The following is a 21,032-nucleotide window of genomic DNA, read 5'->3' as shown; positions in this document are numbered from 1 at the left end:
TCTCTATTTTTATTTTCTTAAATACCCTATTACCTTTTGGCACCATTTGGATTCACTCCTTTAACAAATAAAAATAAAAACACTTTGGCACATGTTTTTAAAAACCAGAACTGAACATAGAAATTTTATGATCTTCAAAAGAAATAAAACGTATGGCTGGATCAAGCCTAAAGACTGCTCTGGAAATAAATTAATTTGGCTTAACTATAACTAAACAGACTGAGTCGATCGCCAGCAATTCCCAATGGAACGCCACAACGAAGTGCCTTCTTCTGTTTCCAACTTGATTATTTTTGGCCCTCATATACACTAAATTTTAGGTTTTTCCCTCTTTATGGTATGCACTTGTGGGCTTCCCCATATAAGTTATACTTAAAGGGTACAAATGAAAGGAGTGACTTACCGGAGGGTACTGCATCATCTAACATCATGGCTGCCTCATAAGCCCTCAACCAGGACATCACTGAAACTCTCACTAAAACAGTTCTGAAATAACAGGACTGCTTCATATGGCTGAATTAGGAGATTATGAGCGTTAACGGATAACATTTCACAAAGCAAAAATTTACTGACAGCCAACATTGGTTTAACCTGGCACAGTTAAATTCCTTTGGGAGCATTCAGAGCACAAGTCTGTAGATCCAAATCTGTTATTCTTCTCCAAAGCTAGAGCCCGGGGGGTGGGAAGGGGTGAAAAGATAAACCAACCTTCTCCTTCCCCTAATCCACTTCTACCAATTCAGGAGATTATACTGAACAGTTTAAGAAAATGCAGGGGTTTGTAACCCAGCGTCAAACCTTTGCTTACCTTTCCTACACTCCTCTCCTGTATGTCTATTCGCCTATTTTCTACATGTATCAGGACACTGGAGGCATTATCCAACAATTGTCCATGAACATACATAGAACAAACGCTGAGCCAGATTTGAAATCCTACCAATTATATACCAAATAAACAAGCCCCTATGGGACATATGATGTTGGCATTAAACTTTTCCCTATAATATTACACTACTTACTCTCATCGTATTATAAACACTTCATTTTATAAGCTACACTAATATTTTTCAATGAGAACAAGTGTGCTTAGCACTATCTATTACAGTAACAGTATAGGAAATCGTTTGGGTAGCTATACAGCCGTTTTTTAAAAACAAAAGCCTCCCAACATGTGATGTGAAACACTTCAAAGTCAAATAGTCTTGTTTGTGCTGTAAGCAGATCCAGTGAATTAAGTAAACAGCAACTGTAAAGAAAGACATTGTGCCTCCCCCAAATAAAGACAGGCTTGTGGCCTTCTCCAGTCTTGTGCAGCAACATATGACATAGTGACGGTCAATGGAAATTCCACCAGCCTTCACATCTCTATGCAATATAGGGATGGAGACAGACAAGAAGAATTTTGTTGCAATTCAACTCAGAGCATGTCAGGAGCCCCAAAACACTTTATATTTAAAAAAATAAAATAATAAAAAAAAAGCCTGGGGGCTGGGGTGGCCACAAAGGGAGAACAGAAAATACAAAAGGTCACCATCAGTAAGCATTAAGCATAATAGCTTTTCTGGCATAATCCAGTAGTGACAACCACAAAGGTCAAGGTAAAAAGGCCAAGCATTTTTAGTAAAACAGAGGTGAAATGGAAGTATTCTGCAAATTGTCAAATTAAAGCTTTCAACCGGTTATCTTTGGTATCTAGGTCTTTGAGTCTAATTTGTTTTCACAGCCAAGTTACAAATAATTCTCTCAGCAAAAAACACAGAACAAACAAACAAAAACAAACAAACAGTATCAGCTTCCACAGGCTACCACAAAAGGAAGGAAAGTGGGTTGTGAAAGCGAAAAGGGGTAATTTGCTTTCCCTTACACACAAATTCTGAAGAGTCATATACAGGTTTAATGACAAATCTCTCTAAAAGATTATCTTGGATTTTTTTTAACACTATCCCTAAAATTAAACCCAGTTTATGCCCATTGCTGAGCATTTGCTTCATGAGGTGTTAGCTGAAAATAGCACAGTTACGTTATCCTGTATAATTTAGCGTTTTTGGGTTTTTTTTGGTTTTAAAAGGGTTCTTGTAATCTCACTGACTCCCTCTTCATTGTCCACCTCTTAAAATCCTCACTTTCCTACGTGGCTGCTGTCATAAGTCTGGACAAATTATTAGGATTTCTAAAAACAGGAAATTAATTTCTTGGAGATGTTATGGTAATACAGAAAGCAGTGGAAGCAAGTGAAAGTACACCTTGAAATTTCTTATTAATGTGGAAAGAGTCCTTCAATATTTCAGGTTGCTTGTGTATGTGGTGGCTGGTAGAAGAGATGAACCCTTTCTTCTTCAGGCTTTTAGTTAATAACCTTGCTTCTCTTTCAGGGCTCTTCTCTTGCTGGAATTGATAACACTAATCTTACACCACTGCAGAGGAAAAAAAACCTAATTGATGCATGAACTCTTCAATTCTGCACAATGCAAAATCTCTCCATCCCCCATATTAGCCTTTATGGTTTGCCAATAACAGTCCCATCCAGAAGGCAAGGCAATTTCTCAAGAGTCCATGTCAACATCAATATCCAACATATTAAGATGCAAGCTATTGAAATGTGGACTGTAATCCACTAGGGAATAAAATTCACGTGGCTTGGTAACCAAAGCCCCTCCTCAAGATCTCAGCTTCTCAGAAAAACAAATTCCTATCCCCATTGGAGCTAAATTTTGCAGTTTATGGAGTTTAAAGAATCTGACTAATCTAGATTTTAGACACTGTCCCCATTTTAAATGCAGTTTTTCGGTGATGCCAAGGAATGATGATGCAGAGCTTTATATGGATCCATTTTTCCCTATGTTGGTTACCTTTCACCAGGTGCCATTAAGAATGCCTGTACATTAAAAAATGTTCTTCGATCCTTTCAATCCAACTTTTTTTTTTTTTTTATATAAAGGGGAGGGATGAGGGAAAAAGAAAACAAAAAGTTCAGCTGATGTCACTGACTGGTTTTGTGATCTGATTTTTTAAAAAATGTGGACTTCTCTGAAATGCACCCTGAATTTCCAAAGTTGTGCTTTATGTTTATTTTTGGGAAAATTTACTTCGTCCTGACAAACCTATTAATCTTTACTCCTCTAACTAAAGCCTTTATGGGAACAACAAAACGAAACAAAAAAAACCCCACAGACATTTCACATGAAAAATTTTAACTCCAGGGTTCAATCTTCCGTGTTTTGATGCAACAGGCATCGATACACATAACAGTGACATACATATGATGGAAGGAAGAATGGAACCTTGTTTTTAAAATGTGGCTAATAATCAGACAAAGGGCTATAAAGAAATTATAGAACAGAACACATTACAGAAAGTCCTGCTTTTTTCATTAAACTTTTTATGACAACTACATGAAGTCACCAAAAATGATTTTTTTCCCCAAGAAATTTGTGCATTTTCACAGGGGCTTCACTTTGTGCTGTAGGATTACTGCACTTTTCAAAAACACATATGCAAAAAAGCAAACTTGCTTTTCCTGACTAGCGAACCTCACCCACTTCCACAAAAAGATCAAAGTCTTCTGGGAACAAGACACTATGTTGAACAATAAATCAAACACACTGAGGTATAAAATGGAGAACAGGAAAAAGTTCTCTGCTGCAGCAGCATTTAAAAAAAAACAAAAACAAAACAAAAAACCCCCCACAACCCCCCCCCCCCACAAAACCACAGTATGATCAAGAACACAAATCCTCTACAAATATCTAATGCTACTGATTTCCCCCCCCCCCCCCATTAAAAAAAATTAGAGTGCGCCTTTTTGGCTTAGTCTACAGAATTCATCATGCACCCACCTCATGTGTTCAGCAACACATGTTGGTGCATGATGCCCCATGTGGGGAAGAGGTAAAACTTACTGCGGGGGGGTGGGGGTGGGGGAGAAGAGAGGAGAACAAAAGATAATGAGGTAGATAGAATTTGTAACTTCACAGGATCACTCCCTGCAGAAAGGATAAGTACATTCATCTGTAAAAAATTAAAGATGAGGTAGGTTTGAATTAACGTTGTATTTTTTCGTTCTCTTAAAAAGAATTTCCCTGAGACAGTTTCTTCCTAATTCAGATAGCACAGATTAGAAGATGAGAATTCGATTGTTTCCGAAGTCAACCACAACAATCATGCCATCAGGGGTGACAGCTATACCTGAAGGTCGGTCCATCTGACCAAAGCCACTTCCCTGAGTGCCAAATTTGCATAAAAAACTACCATTTGACTCAAATATCTGCACTCGGTGGTTCCTGGAATCAGCCACAATGATGCGCCCCTCTTGATCCACAGCCACGCCTTGTGGGCGCAGGAACTGGCCGTTGCTGGTGCCTTCTGACCCAAGGAAGCGTGCCGACTGGCAATCTGGATGGATGACCAGGAGGCGATGGTTGTTGAAATCGGTCACTACCAGATGGCCTTCATGATTGAAAGTCACACCCCTTGGAGAATCAAAGTGCTTCCAGAGTGCCCCTTCGAAGCCATATTTATTCAGAAACACACCATCAGGTCCAAACAGTTGAATCCGATGGTTCCTCGTGTCAGAGACCAGGATTTTGCCCTCGGTGTTGACTGCCACGTCCCACGGGTAATTGAATTGCCCATTCTTGGTTCCCTTTTCCCCGAATTTCAGAATGAACTGCCCATCAAATGTAAAGATCTGGATGCGATGATTATCCTTGTCAGCCACAACAATCCTACGCGAGCTATCACAGGCAACACCAGCAGGGCGATCGAACTGACCAGGCCTGGAACCCAAGGTGCCAAATTTGTGGTGAAACGTGCCACAGGGCTTAAACACCTGAATGCGGTTATTACTGCGATCAGCAACCATGATGTACCCTTCTTTGTCTACACAAACTCCCCAGGGGCGACACAGCTTGCCATCGTTGTCTCCCTCGCTGCCAAATGAAAGCCCTGGTAGTCCAATGCCAATGTAACTGCGCCCAGATTTTACCATGACTTTGAACGGACTGTTCTCTATGTGCTGGTTGCACATCATGACAGAGACTAGATGCTCTCCCTCAAGCTGTGGTCTGTAACTGACCAGGTAGGTTCCATTCTGCTGATCATTGACATCTGCACCGAACAAGTTTCCATCAGGGCCCATCACCACTGCAGAGATCATATCGCCCCCTGAAAGGCGTGGTTCACCATCATGGTCGTAGCCTATCACTGTGAAGGAGGCCGCTTTGCCCTGTAGTGCACGTTTGAGACCTTCCCCAGTGGCTTTGGTCAGAGGAGCAAAAGCCCCACTGCTGACAAACCCCATTGATTTAATGGCCATATACAGAGCCTGGTCAGGAGGAGTGAACATGACTCTGTCATCCTCCTGTGGCTGTAGAAGGCCTCTCACATTCTTCAGCTCCTGCACTTGAGCCAGCATGCGATCCCGAGCCAGGAGAATATCCATGCTACGACCCTCCTCTAGGACCTGCTGAACTGCACTAATAGTGTTGTCCAGTTTATTTAGATTCTGACGCAACTTTTCAACTTGCAGGTAAAGGGACTTGGCTTTGACTTGACGAATCTTTTCCACCTTAAAAACAAGCAAAACAAACCCATTACATTTATATTAAAAGACAGCTAATAGTTCAGAAATATTTTTCTAGTGTTGGTTTCCTACCAGTAGTGCAAGTAGAGTAGCCCTCTCCAGTACGCAGCATCGGCAAGAGATTTTTAGGGGGTACCCGAAAGACTTGGGGCTGCGGTCTGCTCCTTAAAGGAGCAGAACATGGCTAGGGAGGGCATTCATTCTTTATATGGTTTTAACAGCACAATGCATATGCTAACAAACTTAAACAAAGCCTATGCATATGCTAACAAACTTAAACAAAGGCTTTGTTTAAGTTTGTTAGCATATGCATTGTGCTGTTAAGTTGGTCGAGCCCTTAAGAAGGGAGCGGTGGGGGGAAGGAAGGTGTTTAAACAGTGTTTTTGATTCTGTTTCTCCCCATTGGTCTGAATTATCCATGACATTCATACTCCATCACATCAAGTCCAAACCATTAGAAGAATGCCTCTGCTTGCACTGACCAGAGGATGATTGGATTCTGATGTCAGCCCAGTTCTGCAGCCTGACAGGTATCAGGTGTTGTCCCTAGTGTATATAGAATTCTTCTTTGCAGCCAAACTAGTCTGACAGACTCCTAAAACTCTTACTATTTGCATGTCCATAGACCACTTTTGTGGTAAGAGGTTCAGGAGTCTGTTCTATTCCTATAAAGGAAGTTGAATCTCCCACTAAAATGCAATGTTTGGGTACAATACCATGACACAGTTTAGTTTATCTGTCCAGAGACAGTTCTCATGCATGTTCTGCCAGGCTGATTTTGATTGCCCCTCCTGTGTCATGCTGAAGAAAATAATATATGGCACACACAATTCTATGCCTCTTTTCCATCAAACCCAGATCGTGCAGCATCTTTGCTTTCCTAGTGCCTGGGGGAGAGCAATACTTAGATAAAGGCCAGCTAGCAGAAGCTTAGTTTGGACATAAGGGAAGAACTGATAGTGTGCTAAGGGAAAGTGGGGTGATTGTCTTTCCTATCCTTCTTTCATTTAAGAAGTTTTCAATTTGGGGTGCTGCTGGATCCTCAATGACACCTGGAAGTACAGGTGGCACCAGGGGCCCAAAGCATCGTTTTACAACTGCATCTGTTAAACAGATGCAGTTGTAAAATTTTAGACAGGTAAGGGGGGTATTGGAGGGGACAGGAAGAGCGTGGGGGCCCCGGGCTGGGAGGAGTCACGTGGAGGGTCACGTGGGGAGGTCACGTACCCTTCCTTGTGTCCCTCCCATGAGTGCAAGAAATGATTTTTACTTGCACCACTGTTTCCTACATAAAATTGGAGCGTAGTTGCCACAGGGATGTTAAGAGATCATGAATGGAAGGGGAAGTGGTCTGCAGGACAAACGCTCTGTGAAGATGTGGTTCATGTGAGGAAAATAATTAGGGGAAATGTGGATGCACATTGCAAACTGAACCTGCTGAGAATCACTGGCCCCTCCTCTGACAAATATAGCCTTAATTAAAAGCAACACACACTTCTGCCATGACGTTTTGCTGCATTAGTTTGCTACTTAAAAGAAAGGTCATTATTAACAACTAAAAATAGTCTTCTTTCTTTGCAATTGTCCCATCTTCCAGTCACAGGGAGCACTAAGTGTCTGGCATAATAGGATTTATAGGCAGAGTGACAATTTTTTTTCAGTTTTTATATATGTTTTTCTTCAGTACTTTAGAAATCCATTCAAGATGTTAATGGCAAGAGACACATGCCTTGTAAAGTTAATGAAATGTGTAATCACTTCATTGTTGCAGAGTGTACTCCACCATCAGTAATGCAGCCAAGCAAACATTCAGAAATTTCAGCCAGTGTGTCCATACGGTCAATGTACATAGCGTTTGAAGACTGCAGTTATATGTTTAACAGATGAAGGAAGAAGTTCTGCAATGGTGAAGTGTGGACATGTGTTATTACACTTACAAGACATGCAGTTTCTACCAAGTGTGTTTTCAACACGGACATTTTAAAAAGATGCTCATCCCTTCCTTAGAACAGCTCCCTAAGGCCTAATATTCAAAAGTGACTAGAAAATCACTAATTGCTTCTGAAAAGTTAGGCCTAAAATGCTACTTACATTAATAATAACAAATAATTAAAGTCTTTAATTTTATCACCCTGGAGGCTTGAACTGAGAAGAAATGCAGGCAGGAGGCGCATATTTTAAAGCCTGGAGTTTCCATATAGTCCAGTACCTGCATTGGGGGCGGGAGAAACGACTCACACTGATCAAAACTCCCAAAAAAGAACCCCAATTCTACTCCTAAAACTATAAAAAGACTATAAAAACAACAAACCACTCTAAAACTAGCTATGTACAATTGTACATTGTTAAGTGCGTCACACACAAGAGGACGCTAATAGTTCCGGGCCAGACCATGCAGCGGCGAGAAGGAACTGGAAATGCGGTTGGTCTGCCCCACCCTTGGATGAAACCATGAGGCAAGACAACGGATCAGCACGGACCAACGGACCCTACTAATTTCAAAATCTCCAGCTGCAGATGCACTGTGCACATGCGTTAATCCTCCATGGAATAGAATAGGGACCATCACTCGAAGAAGTAGTCAGAATTCGTCTGTTTAATAACTGAACAAGCCCTGTTCCCTGTGCTGCTGCAGAGCCATGCAGAAATCAGACAGAAACCAAATTTCACAATTTCTCTGCGAACCAGAAATCCTGTATTTTGGCCAGCTCTGTTTGCAGATCCAGCAAGAATCAGGGCTACTGCATTTCCTATCCATTCCTCTGCGACCGTACATTTTTGTTCTTAAAAGTACACATTTCGAATCCCATGGATATATATTTATTATGAGCCACATTCTACCATTCTCATTCAGGTTGAAAATACCTTAATCCTCAAATTGATTTTAAAATGGGACTACCTGTATTGTAAATACCACTCAAAATACAACTCAACACAAGGGTATCATAATATGGCCCTATTCTAATTTAAAGACAGATCAGATTTCCATCTTAAAGGTTAATTGTTAGTAACTAGAACAGCTAACTATACCTATATAAAAAGCTTTTTACCTTCCACAGCAGCTCACACTCCCGTTCTTCCAGGGCCTTCTTATGTCGAGATGTCATAGCTTTGACTTCAGACTGCACCACCTTTGCTTTCATCTCAACCTGCTCCGCCACAGCTTGCGCCTGTTCAATACTCAGCTGGAGAATAAACAGGACACGCATATTGCTTAGTCAAACCAATTTAAGTTGCATTAGGTGATGGCTCTTACATTTAACCCAATGCCTCCAGCACTAGAACAGAAATAGGTCAACTGTGCTCTCATAATGCTATTGTAGGACAAAGTTCAAGGCAGCTGTTTTCATGTAGTTTTCCCGAGTGCATGTCAGTTTCACATATTAGATGCTGGAATTTATACAAAATTCACTACATAGGACCAAATTCTTCCCCAGCATAGCCTGTGAAACCCCACTGATACCACTGCAGTTGCACAGGATTCAAGTTAATGTACAATTTGGTCCAGCATGCACACGTTGATTAAGTCCAATATCAAACCTACATCCTTTAGACATGTGTGTTGAGAATCCAAAATGACCTTCTGATCCCCAAGTATTTTAGACTAACAATGCATTTGCTACAGGATACAAATCTAGTCTTCTAGTAAGACTTCTGTTTTCCACTAATGCAGAGGTCTCCAAAGTTGGAGCATGCCCCCACAGAAGGGCAATAAGGAACGTCTGGGGGGGAGTGAATGCAGTGGGCCAGGCCCAGTCTCCACAAGCGTGGGGAGGGAATGCTACCCAGCCCCTCCCCAACCCCAGCTGTCCCTAGCTCCCGGCCCCACCCCCAGCCTCAGCTCCATTCCTGGCCCAGAGCAGAGGCTGGGAGCGGAGCCGCACTTTGCCGCAGGCCAGCCACTGGCCCCCACCGCAGCCCAGCTGTGGCTTTGCTCCCAACCCCAACCTCAGCCCCTGGCCCCAGACCCACCCCCAGCTATGGCCCCAGCCTCAGCCCCCTTACACTTGTCTGTGTTTCTTTCCCCTGCCCCCCCACTCCCAAGCCACAACCCTGCTCCCAGTCCTGGGCTGGGTGGGGGCTTGGACAGGGATAAGGGGAGCTGTGACCCTCAGAAGTTGGGAACTACTGTACTAATGTATGCCATTTCTATGCAAGTCAATTGTATGTAGACAGCAATACTTTTTATATATGACTTAGTAAAATAAATCAACTTGGGAGAAAGGAGTGGCTGCACATGAAAATAAAATTAAGTCTATTGACACTTTAAAACTGGAGAGACATGAGCAAGTGTTTGATAGAGACTGAAACTTCAAGTCCTCTAGACACAAGTGTAGTCAACTTTCCTGTTTTATATTTAATAAAGTGAAACTATCAGCATTTTCAGAAGCATGGAAGTTGCAATACACTAGGGTTGTACGGCTAGGACCTCATGTTTTGACAGCTGAGGCTAATAATCCTCAGAAATGCAATCTTGAGAAACAGAATAGAGAAAAAGTGTTGTAAGTAGCTGTCTATCTAGTAGGGGCTTCAAACTAAGTAGAGTGTCTTGTGGTAATGGTCATTGGATGGGCTGGTAGGGAAGTTGATAATAGACTCTTATGACATCTGGATCAAATCTGACTTGGGTTAGGAACTTTTAAGAACATCACTTTCGATAAAAGACGGTCATGCTAGAACTCTATAATCTGATTATAAATGTGGGTAAGGAACATCTACATTTAAGACAAGGGGAGCAATATTCCTGACTGGTAGAAGATCTCCTTGATAAGAGCAGAGAGGAAGTTACTTTTAAAAGGAAACTGCAAAAAAATGGGATATTAAAGTTCCAGGCACCTAAATTCGGCCTCTCAAAGCCTGGATAACTTAGACCAGGGGTCAGCAACCTATGGCACACGTGCCAAAGACGGCACGCAAACTGATTTTTAATGGCATGCTGCTGCGTGCCGGGTCCCAGCTGCTGGCCCTGCTCAGCCCGCTGCCGAACCCAGGCCGGGACCCCGGCAGGCAGCAGTGTGCCATTAAAAATCCTGCCCGCCCCGGCCCGCTCTTCTCCGCCCCCCACAGGGGCAGGGTGAAGAAGCTTGGTCCTGCCGGCTGCTGTTGCAGAGCAGGCAAGCTCCCCCCACCTCTTCCCCCAGCATGCTGGGTACCTGCCCCTCCTCCTCTCCCTCCCTGCTGCGGATCAGCTGATGGCCCTTGCGGGGGAGGGGGAAAAGCAGAGCCGCAATGTGCTCACTGCTCTGGGGAGGAGGCGGAGAAGAGGTGGGGACGGGGCGGGAATCAGGGCATATTTCTTCCGGCAGCTCGCAGAAGCTACTAGATCGCACGCCTTGGTCTCATAGGTGACTTTAATTTTCCTGATATCTGCTGGGAGAGCAATACAGCGGTGCATAGACAATCCAGGAAGTTTTTGGAAAGCATAGGGGACAATTTCCTGGTGCAAGTGCTAGAGGAGCCAACTAGGGGGGGAGCTTTTCTTGACCTGCTGCTCACAAACCAGGAAGAATTAGTGGGGGAAGCAAAAGTGGATGGGAATCTGGGAGGCAGTGACCATGAGTTGGTTGAGTTCAGGATCCTGACACAGGGAAGAAAGGTAAGCAGCAGGATACGGACCCTGGACTTCAGGAAAGCAGACTTCGACTCCCTCAGGGAACGGATGGGTAGGATCCCCTGGGGGACTAACATGAAGGGGAAAGGAGTCCAGGAGAGCTGGCTGTATTTCAAGGAATCCCTATTGAGGTTACAGGGACAAACCATCCCGATGTGTCGAAAGAATAGTAAATATGGCAGGCGACCAGCTTGGCTTAACGGTGAAATCCTAGCGGATCTTAAACATAAAAAAGAAGCTTACAAGAAGTGGAAGGTTGGACATATGACCAGGGAAGAGTATAAAAATATTGCTCGGGCATGTAGGAATGAAATCAGGAGGGCCAAATCGCACCTGGAGCTGCAGCTAGCAAGAGATGTCAAGAGTAACAAGAAGGGTTTCTTCAGGTATGTTGGCAACAAGAAGAAAGCCAAGGAAAGTGTGGGCCCCTTAATGAATGAGGGAGGCAACCTAGTGACAGAGGATGTGGAAAAAGCTAATGTACTCAATGCTTTTTTTGCCTCTGTCTTCACGAACAAGGTCAGCTCCCAGACTGCTGCGCTGGGCATCACAACATGGGGAATAGATGGCCAGTCCTCTGTGGAGAAAGAGGTGGTTAGGGACTATTTAGAAAAGCTGGACGTGCACAAGTCCATGGGGCCGGACGAGTTGCATCCGAGAGTGCTAAAGGAATTGGCGGCTGTGATTGCAGAGCCATTGGCCATTATCTTTGAAAACTCGTGGCGAACGGGGGAAGTCCCGGATGACTGGAAAAAGGCTAATGTAGTGCCAATCTTTAAAAAAGGGAAGAAGGAGGATCCTGGGAACTACAGGCCAGTCAGCCTCACTTCAGTCCCCGGAAAAATCATGGAGCAGGTCCTCAAAGAATCAATCCTGAAGCACTTACATGAGAGGAAAGTGCTCAGTAACAGTCAGCATGGATTCACCAAGGGAAGGTCATGCCTGACTAATCTAATCGCCTTCTATGATGAGATTACTGGTTCTGTGGATGAAGGGAAAGCAGTGGATGTATTGCTTCTTGACTTTAGCAAAGCTTTTGACACCGTCTCCCGCAGTATTCTTGTCAGCAAGTTAAAGAAGTATGGGCTGGATGAATGCACTATAAGGTGGGTAGAAAGTTGGCTAAATTGTCGGGCTCAACGGGTAGTGATCAATGGCTCCATGTCTAGTTGGCAGCCGGTGTCAAGTGGAGTGCCCCAGGGGTCGGTCCTGGGGCCGGTTTTGTTCAATATCTTCATAAATGATCTGGAGGATGGTGTGGATTGCACTCTCAGCAAATTTGTGGATGATACTAAACTGGGAGGAGTGGTAGATACGCTGGAGGGCAGGGACAGGATACAGAGGGACCTAGACAAATTGGAGGATTGGGCCAAAAGAAATCTGATGAGGTTCAATAAGGATAAGTGCAGGGTCCTGCACTTAGGACGGAAGAACCCAATGCACAGCTACAGACTAGGGACCAAATGGCTAGGCAGCAGTTCTGCGGAAAAGGACCTAGGGGTGAGAGTGGACGAGAAGCTGGATATGAGTCAGCAGTGTGCCTTTGTTGCCAAGAAGGCCAATGGCATTTTGGGATGTTTAAGTAGGAGCATAGCGAGCAGATCGAGGGACATGATCGTCCCCCTCTATTTGACATTGGTGAGACCTCATCTGGAGTACTGTGTCCAGTTTTGGGCCCCACACTACAAGAAGGATGTGGATAAACTGGAGAGAGTCCAGCAAAGGGCAACAAAAATGATTACGGGTCTGGAACACTTATGAGGAGTGGCTGAGGGAACTGGGATTGTTTAGTCTGCAGAAGAGAAGAATGAGGGGGGATTTGATAGCTGCTTTCAACTACCTGAGAGGTGGTTCCAGAGAGGATGGTTCTAGACTATTCTCAGTGGTAGAAGGGGACAGGACAAGGAGTAATGGTCTCAAGTTGCAGTGGGGGAGGTTTAGGTTGGATATTAGGAAAAACTTTTTCACTAGGAGGGTGGTGAAACACTGGAATACGTTACCTAGGGAGGTGGTAGAATCTCCTTCCTTAGAAGTTTTTAAGGTCAGGCTTGACAAAGCCCTGGCTGGGATGATTTAATTGGGGATTGGTCCTGCTTTCAGCAGGGGGTTGGACTAGATGACCTCCTGAGGTCCCTTCCGACCCTGATATTCTATTATTCTATGATATCCCTTCCAGCCCCCTGCCGTGAGCCGCTCTGGGTAGGGGGCTGGGAGCACCCCCATGACCCTAGCCCACACACCACAGCCCTCTGCCCTGACCCCTGCACCCCTCACACACCCCAGCTTCCTGCCCTGACCCTTACACCTCCCACACACCCTCCCAGCCCTCTGCCCTGACCTCTGCACCCCCCCACTACCCCAGCCCTGACTCCAGCACCCCCCACACTCCATGCCCTGACTCCAGCACCCTCCTCACATACCCCCAGCCCCCTGCCCTAACTCCTGCACCCCTCACACATACCCAGCCCCCCCCACCCCATGCCCTGACTCTTGCACCCCCCACATTCCCACCCCTACCCTGAGCACCAAACGGGAGCTCCTGCACCCCTTGCACCAAATGGAAGCTGCCCAGGTAAGCACTCCACACCCAAAACTCCTGCCCCAACTCTGAGCCCCCTCCTTCACTCTAGCTCCTGGCCAGACCCTACACCCCAGCCCCCAGCCCTGTGCTCAGTGCTCTCCCACCCTCAGCTCAGTGCAGAGAGGAAGAGAATGGGCTAGAACCAGGGAGAAGGTAGGTACCCACTCTATGTGGGCAGGGCTGGGATCCCAGACTGGCAGCGGGCTGAGCAGGGCCGACAGCCTGGCTGGCAGGAGATGGCGGACGGAACCCCAGACCGGCAGCGGGCTGAGCAGCAACAGGCTGAGCCCACTGCCTGTCTGGGGTCCCGACTGCTGGCCCCGCTCAGCCTGCTGCCGGTCTGGGGTTCTGGCTGCCAGCCCCTTGCCAGCCGGGGTCCCGACCGCAGGCCCTGCTCAGCCCGCTGCCAGCCTAGGTGAACGGAACCCCAGGCTGGCAGCGGGCTGAGCGGGCCGGCGGTGTAAGATCAGCATTTTAAATTTAATTTTAAATGAAGCTTCTTAAACATTTTGAAAGCCTTGTTTACGTTACATACGACAATAGTTTAGTTATATGATATATAGACCTACGGAGAGAGACCTTCTAAAAAATGTTAAAATGTATTACTGGCTCGCAAAACCTTACATTAAAGTGAATAAATGAAGGCTTGGCACGCCACTTCCGAAAGGTTGCCGACACCTGACTTAGACCAAATTAACAAATAGCCTGTGTTGTAGGAAGAGTGGAGATTCTGTGGCTCAATAGATGAGGTCAAGGAACTGCAGCCTCAGCGAGAATGGAGTGATGAGAAGGATTCTGAGAAAGATGCATGGAGATGGCAGTAACCCATTTTCATTCCTGTAATCACAGTCTGCTGGTCTGTGAGGTCTTCCCCAGAAGCAAGACAGAGCTCCCCTTTAATGAAAGGGCTGGAATATGTGTGTTAGATGAGAAGCAAGTTCTATTTCCTCTTAGGAGTCTGCTTTAGACAGCCTTCCAAATGGCCTCTGAGAACTAAGAACAGGCTCAGTTGTAAGCTGCGTTGGCCAACTGAATACAGTTTAGAAGATGATGATTCCAGTTTTACATTTAAACAAACAACAAAACTAAAGAGGATCTGAAAGCAGGTGCTCAGCAGAAGGCGTCCATAACTCTCATGTGAAGCTATGGAGGCAGACCCAGATTAATTCAGTCCTAGTCTGACGTGTTCAAAATGAATTGCTCATCTTCTACCTCACCTGCGATTGGCCAAGTAATCTAAATATTTATCAGCTTCCTCTGCTACAGTGAAAAGGTGAGTGTTTCTTAAATTGATCTGGAGCTCCACCAGCTACAGCAAGAGGTAATCTCATTTTAAAACCTGTCACTTTAATACTGCTAGGAGCCTTGTGGGTTTTTTTTTTTATGGTGTATCATTAAGATAAATTTGGCTTTTTGTATTTTCCTCTAATAGGTTACCTTTCCTCAAGATAGTCAAAGAACAAATCCAAGACAAAATGAATCCTCCACATAAACAAGGCTGATTTTGTGGTCCAATTATCCAGTTCAAGTAGAAATCTTTTTAACTCTATCTGAATCAAACTCTCCTAGCTCTCCATAGACAAAATTCTGCTACCCAGTGTGTTGACACTTCCATCTTCTCTAGAAATCACAGTTCAGGCAGCCTCAAAGATCCATTTTTAAATCTGTCTTCTTTTCAGGGTTCAGTTTCTTTCTCAGCTTGGTTTTCAGTAAGTACCTCAGGAATACACTACTGTTGAGGCCAACACATCTCCTCCTACAGAGAGTCCCAAAATGAAGTTTTATTGAATTGTATTGATCATTTCTGGTTATTTTGGAGTGATCTACCTAGATGATGAAAATGTAGTGCTCAAAGACAAAGACTGCTCTTTCAGGATTTGACATGCCTCAGTTTCTGTTGTCTTTTTATTCCTGTTTTCATAGCCCAAACCTTAAAATACACCACATACAAATAAAACGTGTGCGTGTGTAAAAAGCAGTCACTACAAAACCCCAGCTGACTGTGGAAGGGAGAATAGTCTCAATGAAGGATGGCTGTAGCACTGAAACACTGCCAATCACTGAGCTATTCCTGCCAGCAACCTTTCAACCCTGCCAGCTCTCTGCCACAAACCTACTTGTACAGTAGCAACTGTGCAAAGCATACAGAACTCTAATATTAGAGGAAATGTCGCGCATACTGTATTGTTCATACTTTCAGATTTCAAAGCGCGTATTATTACATATACTGCAATAGCTTCTGTTGGGATAGTCTTTATTCTCCACGTACCTGGGAGCTTTTAAGAGGATATATAATTTTTCAGTTTATTATTAATAGGAATAATTACTTAGTACTTACACAGACAATATTTTACATTTTCAAAGCACTTGAGCTATACAAACACCCCGGCATATACAAACATAGTGAGAGGCAAGGTCTGGGCTAAGGAGCCCACTGGGTAATACTGGAATCAAACATTCCATTCCAAGGTGAGACAACGCATCCAGACCTGCTCAACCAGTTCCTACACTCCGTAGCCAGAGTGGAGCTCAGTGGTGCTGCCACAAAAAGGGGGAACAGCAAACTGGTATCAGAGGCATTCAAGGACACTTCAGGCTCTATCAGAGAAGTGCATCTTCTGCCTAGACTACATACACTGAGGAAGTGCATTCTGCAATTTAATATGAGACAGTCTACCACTGTGACACTCCAGAGGCCATAGGACTAGGACTTCAGAGATGTCTTGACATTAAAGGGGTGTTATCAGTTACATTCACTGTGATATAAAGGCAAGGGTGCACAGCTGGATGCCGGAAGAAACTAGAAACTGATTGACACTCAAAATAAAAGAGGTGCATTTATTTAAAGACAAAAGGAACGTTAGAGATCTGCTTATGAACTGCGTGTAGTGTACAATTAGGATCATTCAAACACATAGCTCAGAGCACATCTGTTTTCCACTCTTTAGGAGGCAAGATGAATATATGAAGAAAACCGTATCCAATCATTATAAAAAAGCTATAACAAATTATGTTGCATCAAGTTTTTACTGGTCTCCTATCAATATACTAGAAGCTAGAAACTGGGCCAAATGCTGGCATAAATTTTCAGAAACAGTTCCATCTTGATTATTTCCCATCAGACTGGTTTAATTTTTTATATCAGTAGCATAAAAATGACTGACTTTTTAGAACCATTCTTTCCCTATTGTTCCAAGATTTGACAGAAAGATATGCCATTTAAAATCTACATAAAAGGACTACTTGATAATCCCACTGACAAACTACATGAAAACAATTTGCATCTTTCAAAGACACGGATTTTCTCCAGTCCCTTTTGAATCGTATGTAACACTCAAGAGCCAGATACTCAGCTGTTGTAAATCTGCATAGCTCCACCGAAATTAATGTAGCTATACCAATTTACATAAGCCAAGGATCTGGCTAATGTAAATGTTATCTGTGAATATAAAAAATACATTAAAATAGAGTTAAGGTTGAAAGTATGTATCAGTAACTCAAGAGAAAAATCCTTACAGGGATGTCATAATTAACATCACAAAAAGCATTACAAGACCAGGAAACTTAGAAAGAATCCAAACATGTTAAGGTATAGGTGTCTTAACTGTGCATTTCCAAGTAACTTCAATTCTAGCCTATAATGACACCATGCAAAACAAAATGTACAATTATAATTAGTATATTATGGTATTTGCTAGTCTGGATTAAATTCAACTGGTTTCTAAAAAACATATTTGATTTTTCATTTTTGACTCATGAGGTCACAACAGGTGGAGTTAAGTGTTCTAAATGCCTTTACTACAGCGTTTCCAAATTTTAATATGTTTACATTTCTTTTAAATTTATGCCTTGACCCTAACTCTGAATCCTGAATTAGTAATGCTTGTTTTAGGGAGGATTACAACAGCCCCTGTGATGTGTTTATTCCGTGAACTACAGCTATATATCCTTCACCTTAAGTCCATTTAAGCAAGTTTTGTCTGGGAAGTTTCCTTTTGTAAAAGATTTAAAATGTCAGAAATGAACATCAAACAAGAATGCCAAAGAGAATGTTACACGTGGTATTTCTAATGGTTTGGAGATCAGCAGCAGCATCTTTAAGCCTTTTTACTTTAGCTTTAAGGGCTAATTTCACCAGTACACCACGTGGCTGCTTTCTCCCCCTCTGGCGCAGAGCGAAGCAGTCCGCTTCCATCTCCCCATTTCCTTCTGCACATGCCCACCTCACCACAGGCTTTCCTCCTACCCACTCCTCTGAATAGATTTGGTGCAACAAGTAGTTTGAGACGTTTTTAGGATTAATGGACTTTTTTTTTTTTTGCAATTCTTCATAATGGAAAGTGTCTTCTTCAGCTACTGGTTCCCACTGTTCCCCACACAAGTGAAGCCAACCTGGCTTCAACTAAGATGGTAGCTCCCCTGTGCTGTCAGGAAGCAGCAGCTTAGGGCACGTCTTCACTAGCAATGTTAAAGCGCTGCAGCGGCAGCAGTTTAACGTGGCTATGCAGAGAGCTCCCAGTGCTAAAAAAACCCACCTCCACAAGGGGAATAGCTACCAGCGTGGCTCCCACTGCTGGTGCACTGTCTACAGTGGCACGTCACAGTGCTGAAACTTGCAGCACTCAGGGGGTGTTTTTTCACACCCCTGAGCGAGAAAGTTGGAGCCCTGTAAAGTGCCAGTGTAGAGAAGCCCCTTAGTGAGTGAACTTTGGCACCATCACTATTGGCAACAATGTGAAAGAGGGCACCTTTATGAGATTAAATCTAATTTGCGAGTGGGCTAAACAGATGGGTTAAAATAGCAAAGATGCTATATATAGCAACTAGTGACAAGTTGCGTTTCTGGATTTGTTTTGGCTTTTAATACTTTGTCAAATTAAGGTAAAAATGAAAGCTCCAATTGCTTTGCTGGTATTTGGGATGTTAGTGCTGCTTCCAATGTGTCCCTACTCCAATCCCTATCCAGTGATATTCCCCAAGTAAAAACTGACTACCCAGAGCTGTATCAGTTTGTCTCTGCTCAATATTTACTGGGTTTAACTAAAAACTATTCCTAAAATCCACCTAATTAAGCTGGTTTAAGTTTTCAACATAGACTAGGGCCAGAGACCAGCCAGATGGAAATTTTTATTTGTTTGGGGGAGGGAGGGGAGATTCTTTTGAGTTGAGAGGGGAGCTGAAGGAAGGGGGACTAAAACAAAAACGCAGAGTTTTGATGGAAATAAGGCTAAAAAAGCTAGAAAACTGGCAGACTAGAAATAGTAACAAAGCTCCATTTTTAGAGCAAAAAGCAGACAACTTTGGTTTGCATTTTTTACATATAAGCTTTTCCCAGAAACTTTTAGGCATGAGCAATTTCCAGAAACGCCAGCATTAGCAACATTCATTTTTCCTGACACTCTTCCCACCCCAAGTTTTTAATTCAAGGAATTTAGCAAACACAGTGGAACAAAGAAGAATATTAAATACTTGAAGGGATTCAATCAACCTAAATATCATATGTGGTAAACAAACATTTCTACCACTTTTATAAATAAAATCTTAAATCTAAGAGTGATTTGAGTAAATCTGTTTGATCTGACACTATTTATGGTGTTTACAGTTTTACACTTCTTTTAGCTTGGGCAATAAAAAAACCAAACCAGTTTCACTGGCAAAATCAGTGTCAGTTTCAGGATCTCAGGGCATGGGGGATGGTAGTTAAAACAAGCTGTTCAAGTGGATTTATTTGTAAATTGTTGACATGTTTCTATTTGTCCTAGGCTTTATAGGGAGCTCCAGTTTGCCAAAAAGTTATATTTTGGACCAGATACAGGCTGACCTATAAAAGTTTATCGCTATTGTTTGCAATGCCCTTTTACAGCGCACACACACAAGTCCATGACATCTTAAAACTTAGAAATAAAGACCCTTTTCTTATACAGTAACTAGCTTAATACTAGTGTAGTGCAGAACCTGCACAAGGCAGGTCCTTGCAAACGAGACAGTTTAAGGAGAAGTGTAGAAACAGTGGTTAAAAAAAAAAGATACACCCAGCAGGCCTTGAGAATATTGGTTTTTTTTGGGTATTTACTATGCAGCTTCACTGGTGAGAGCACTAGATCTGACAGGGCACCAGCATATTTACCCCTTTGTCATTTGACAAAGCTCAGAGTAGATCTAGGCAACAATGCTGGTGAACAATGTTGTCTTGCCTACATTAGTACTCAAATCAGTTCAGCAGCAGCAGCGGTGGTGCAGACAATTCTCTATCAAACTATAATTATGTTAAATACAGTTGCTAACTTTTTTCAAAAAAAGAAAAGGAGTACTTGTGGCACCTTAGAGACTAACCAATTTATTTGAGCATGAGCTTTCGTGAGCTACAGCTCACTTCATCGGATGCATACCGTGGAAACGGCAGCAGACTTTATATACACACAGAGAATATGAAACAATACCTCCTCCCCTCATGCTCAAATAAATTGGTTAGTCTCTAAGGTGCCACAAGTACTCCTTTTCTTTTTGCGAATACAGACTAACACGGCTGTTACTCTGAAACCTAACTTTTTTCAGTTTGATATGACAATATTGTCCTGATAAATCAGTCTCATTTTATTCCATCAAGGGATTGGCAGCAGCATTTTAGAGTTTTCAGGTTTACAATTTATGTCCCCTGATCTAAGACATCAATTACAGCTAAATAATAAAAAAAAATAAATAAAAATCCCTTTCTCCCCCAAAACCCCACCAACTAGCGTATTGTTCCACATCTCTCTAACATTAAATTCCTATCAATGGAAGCTAAGCATGGAAAGATTTCGGGTGGCCTTCCAGACTCACTGGTGAGTGGGAGAAGGGGGAAGGGGAAGATTGATATGTTTTGCTTTTGGTCTTTCTAGATTCCTTTTAATTTCTTAAGTGTTAGATGGTCAGACTCCACCCCATCTGCTTCCTAGCTGGGTGCTACTTATTACCTTGCCAACAGGCAATCCCCTCAGCAATCCTCTCAATTTATTTCAGTAAGACAAAAAGGCATTGCCCTAATGGCCCTGCCTACCACCAACTCTGAAGTCTTTGATGTTGGATGATAACAGAACCACTTCCTCTGTGTCCTGCTAACGACCCAGACCTGTTACAGTCTTCAGCTTTTAAACAACATACTGTCAAACACCACAGCAAAGGCAACTAAGGGATTGCCCAGGCTAAACAAGGTAGTGTATTCCTAAAATCTCATTATCCAACTTATTTGAATCAACATGTTTTGAAACCACTGTAGA

At 43.3% G+C, this 21,032-nt stretch overlaps 2 protein-coding genes across 2 annotated transcripts in view; one reads left to right on the top strand and one right to left on the bottom strand.

The window, feature by feature from the left end:
• CNOT10 (CCR4-NOT transcription complex subunit 10) overlaps positions 1-2,762 on the top strand; it is a 73,479-nt gene extending 70,717 nt beyond the window's left edge. The window contains exon 20 of the transcript XR_012157496.2: positions 2,373-2,762. The gene's annotated coding sequence lies outside the window, so the exon portion shown is untranslated. The remainder of the gene's footprint in view (positions 1-2,372) is intronic.
• Positions 2,763-3,902: 1,140 nt separating this feature from the next.
• Positions 3,903-21,032, bottom strand: part of TRIM71 (tripartite motif containing 71) — a 93,661-nt gene continuing 76,531 nt past the window's right edge. The window contains exons 3-4 of the mRNA XM_073333350.2: positions 8,632-8,766; positions 3,903-5,566 (exon numbers count right to left, since the gene is read on the bottom strand). Coding sequence (XP_073189451.1) covers positions 4,115-5,566; positions 8,632-8,766 — 1,587 coding nt within the window. The 3' untranslated portion in view covers positions 3,903-4,114. The remainder of the gene's footprint in view (positions 5,567-8,631; positions 8,767-21,032) is intronic.

This window comes from Lepidochelys kempii, chromosome 2 (assembly GCF_965140285.1).
Source record: "Lepidochelys kempii isolate rLepKem1 chromosome 2, rLepKem1.hap1, whole genome shotgun sequence".
NCBI lineage: Eukaryota > Metazoa > Chordata > Testudines > Cheloniidae > Lepidochelys > Lepidochelys kempii.
The sequence above is the reverse complement of the archived record's forward strand: the minus strand, read 5'-3'. Positions and strand labels throughout refer to the sequence as shown.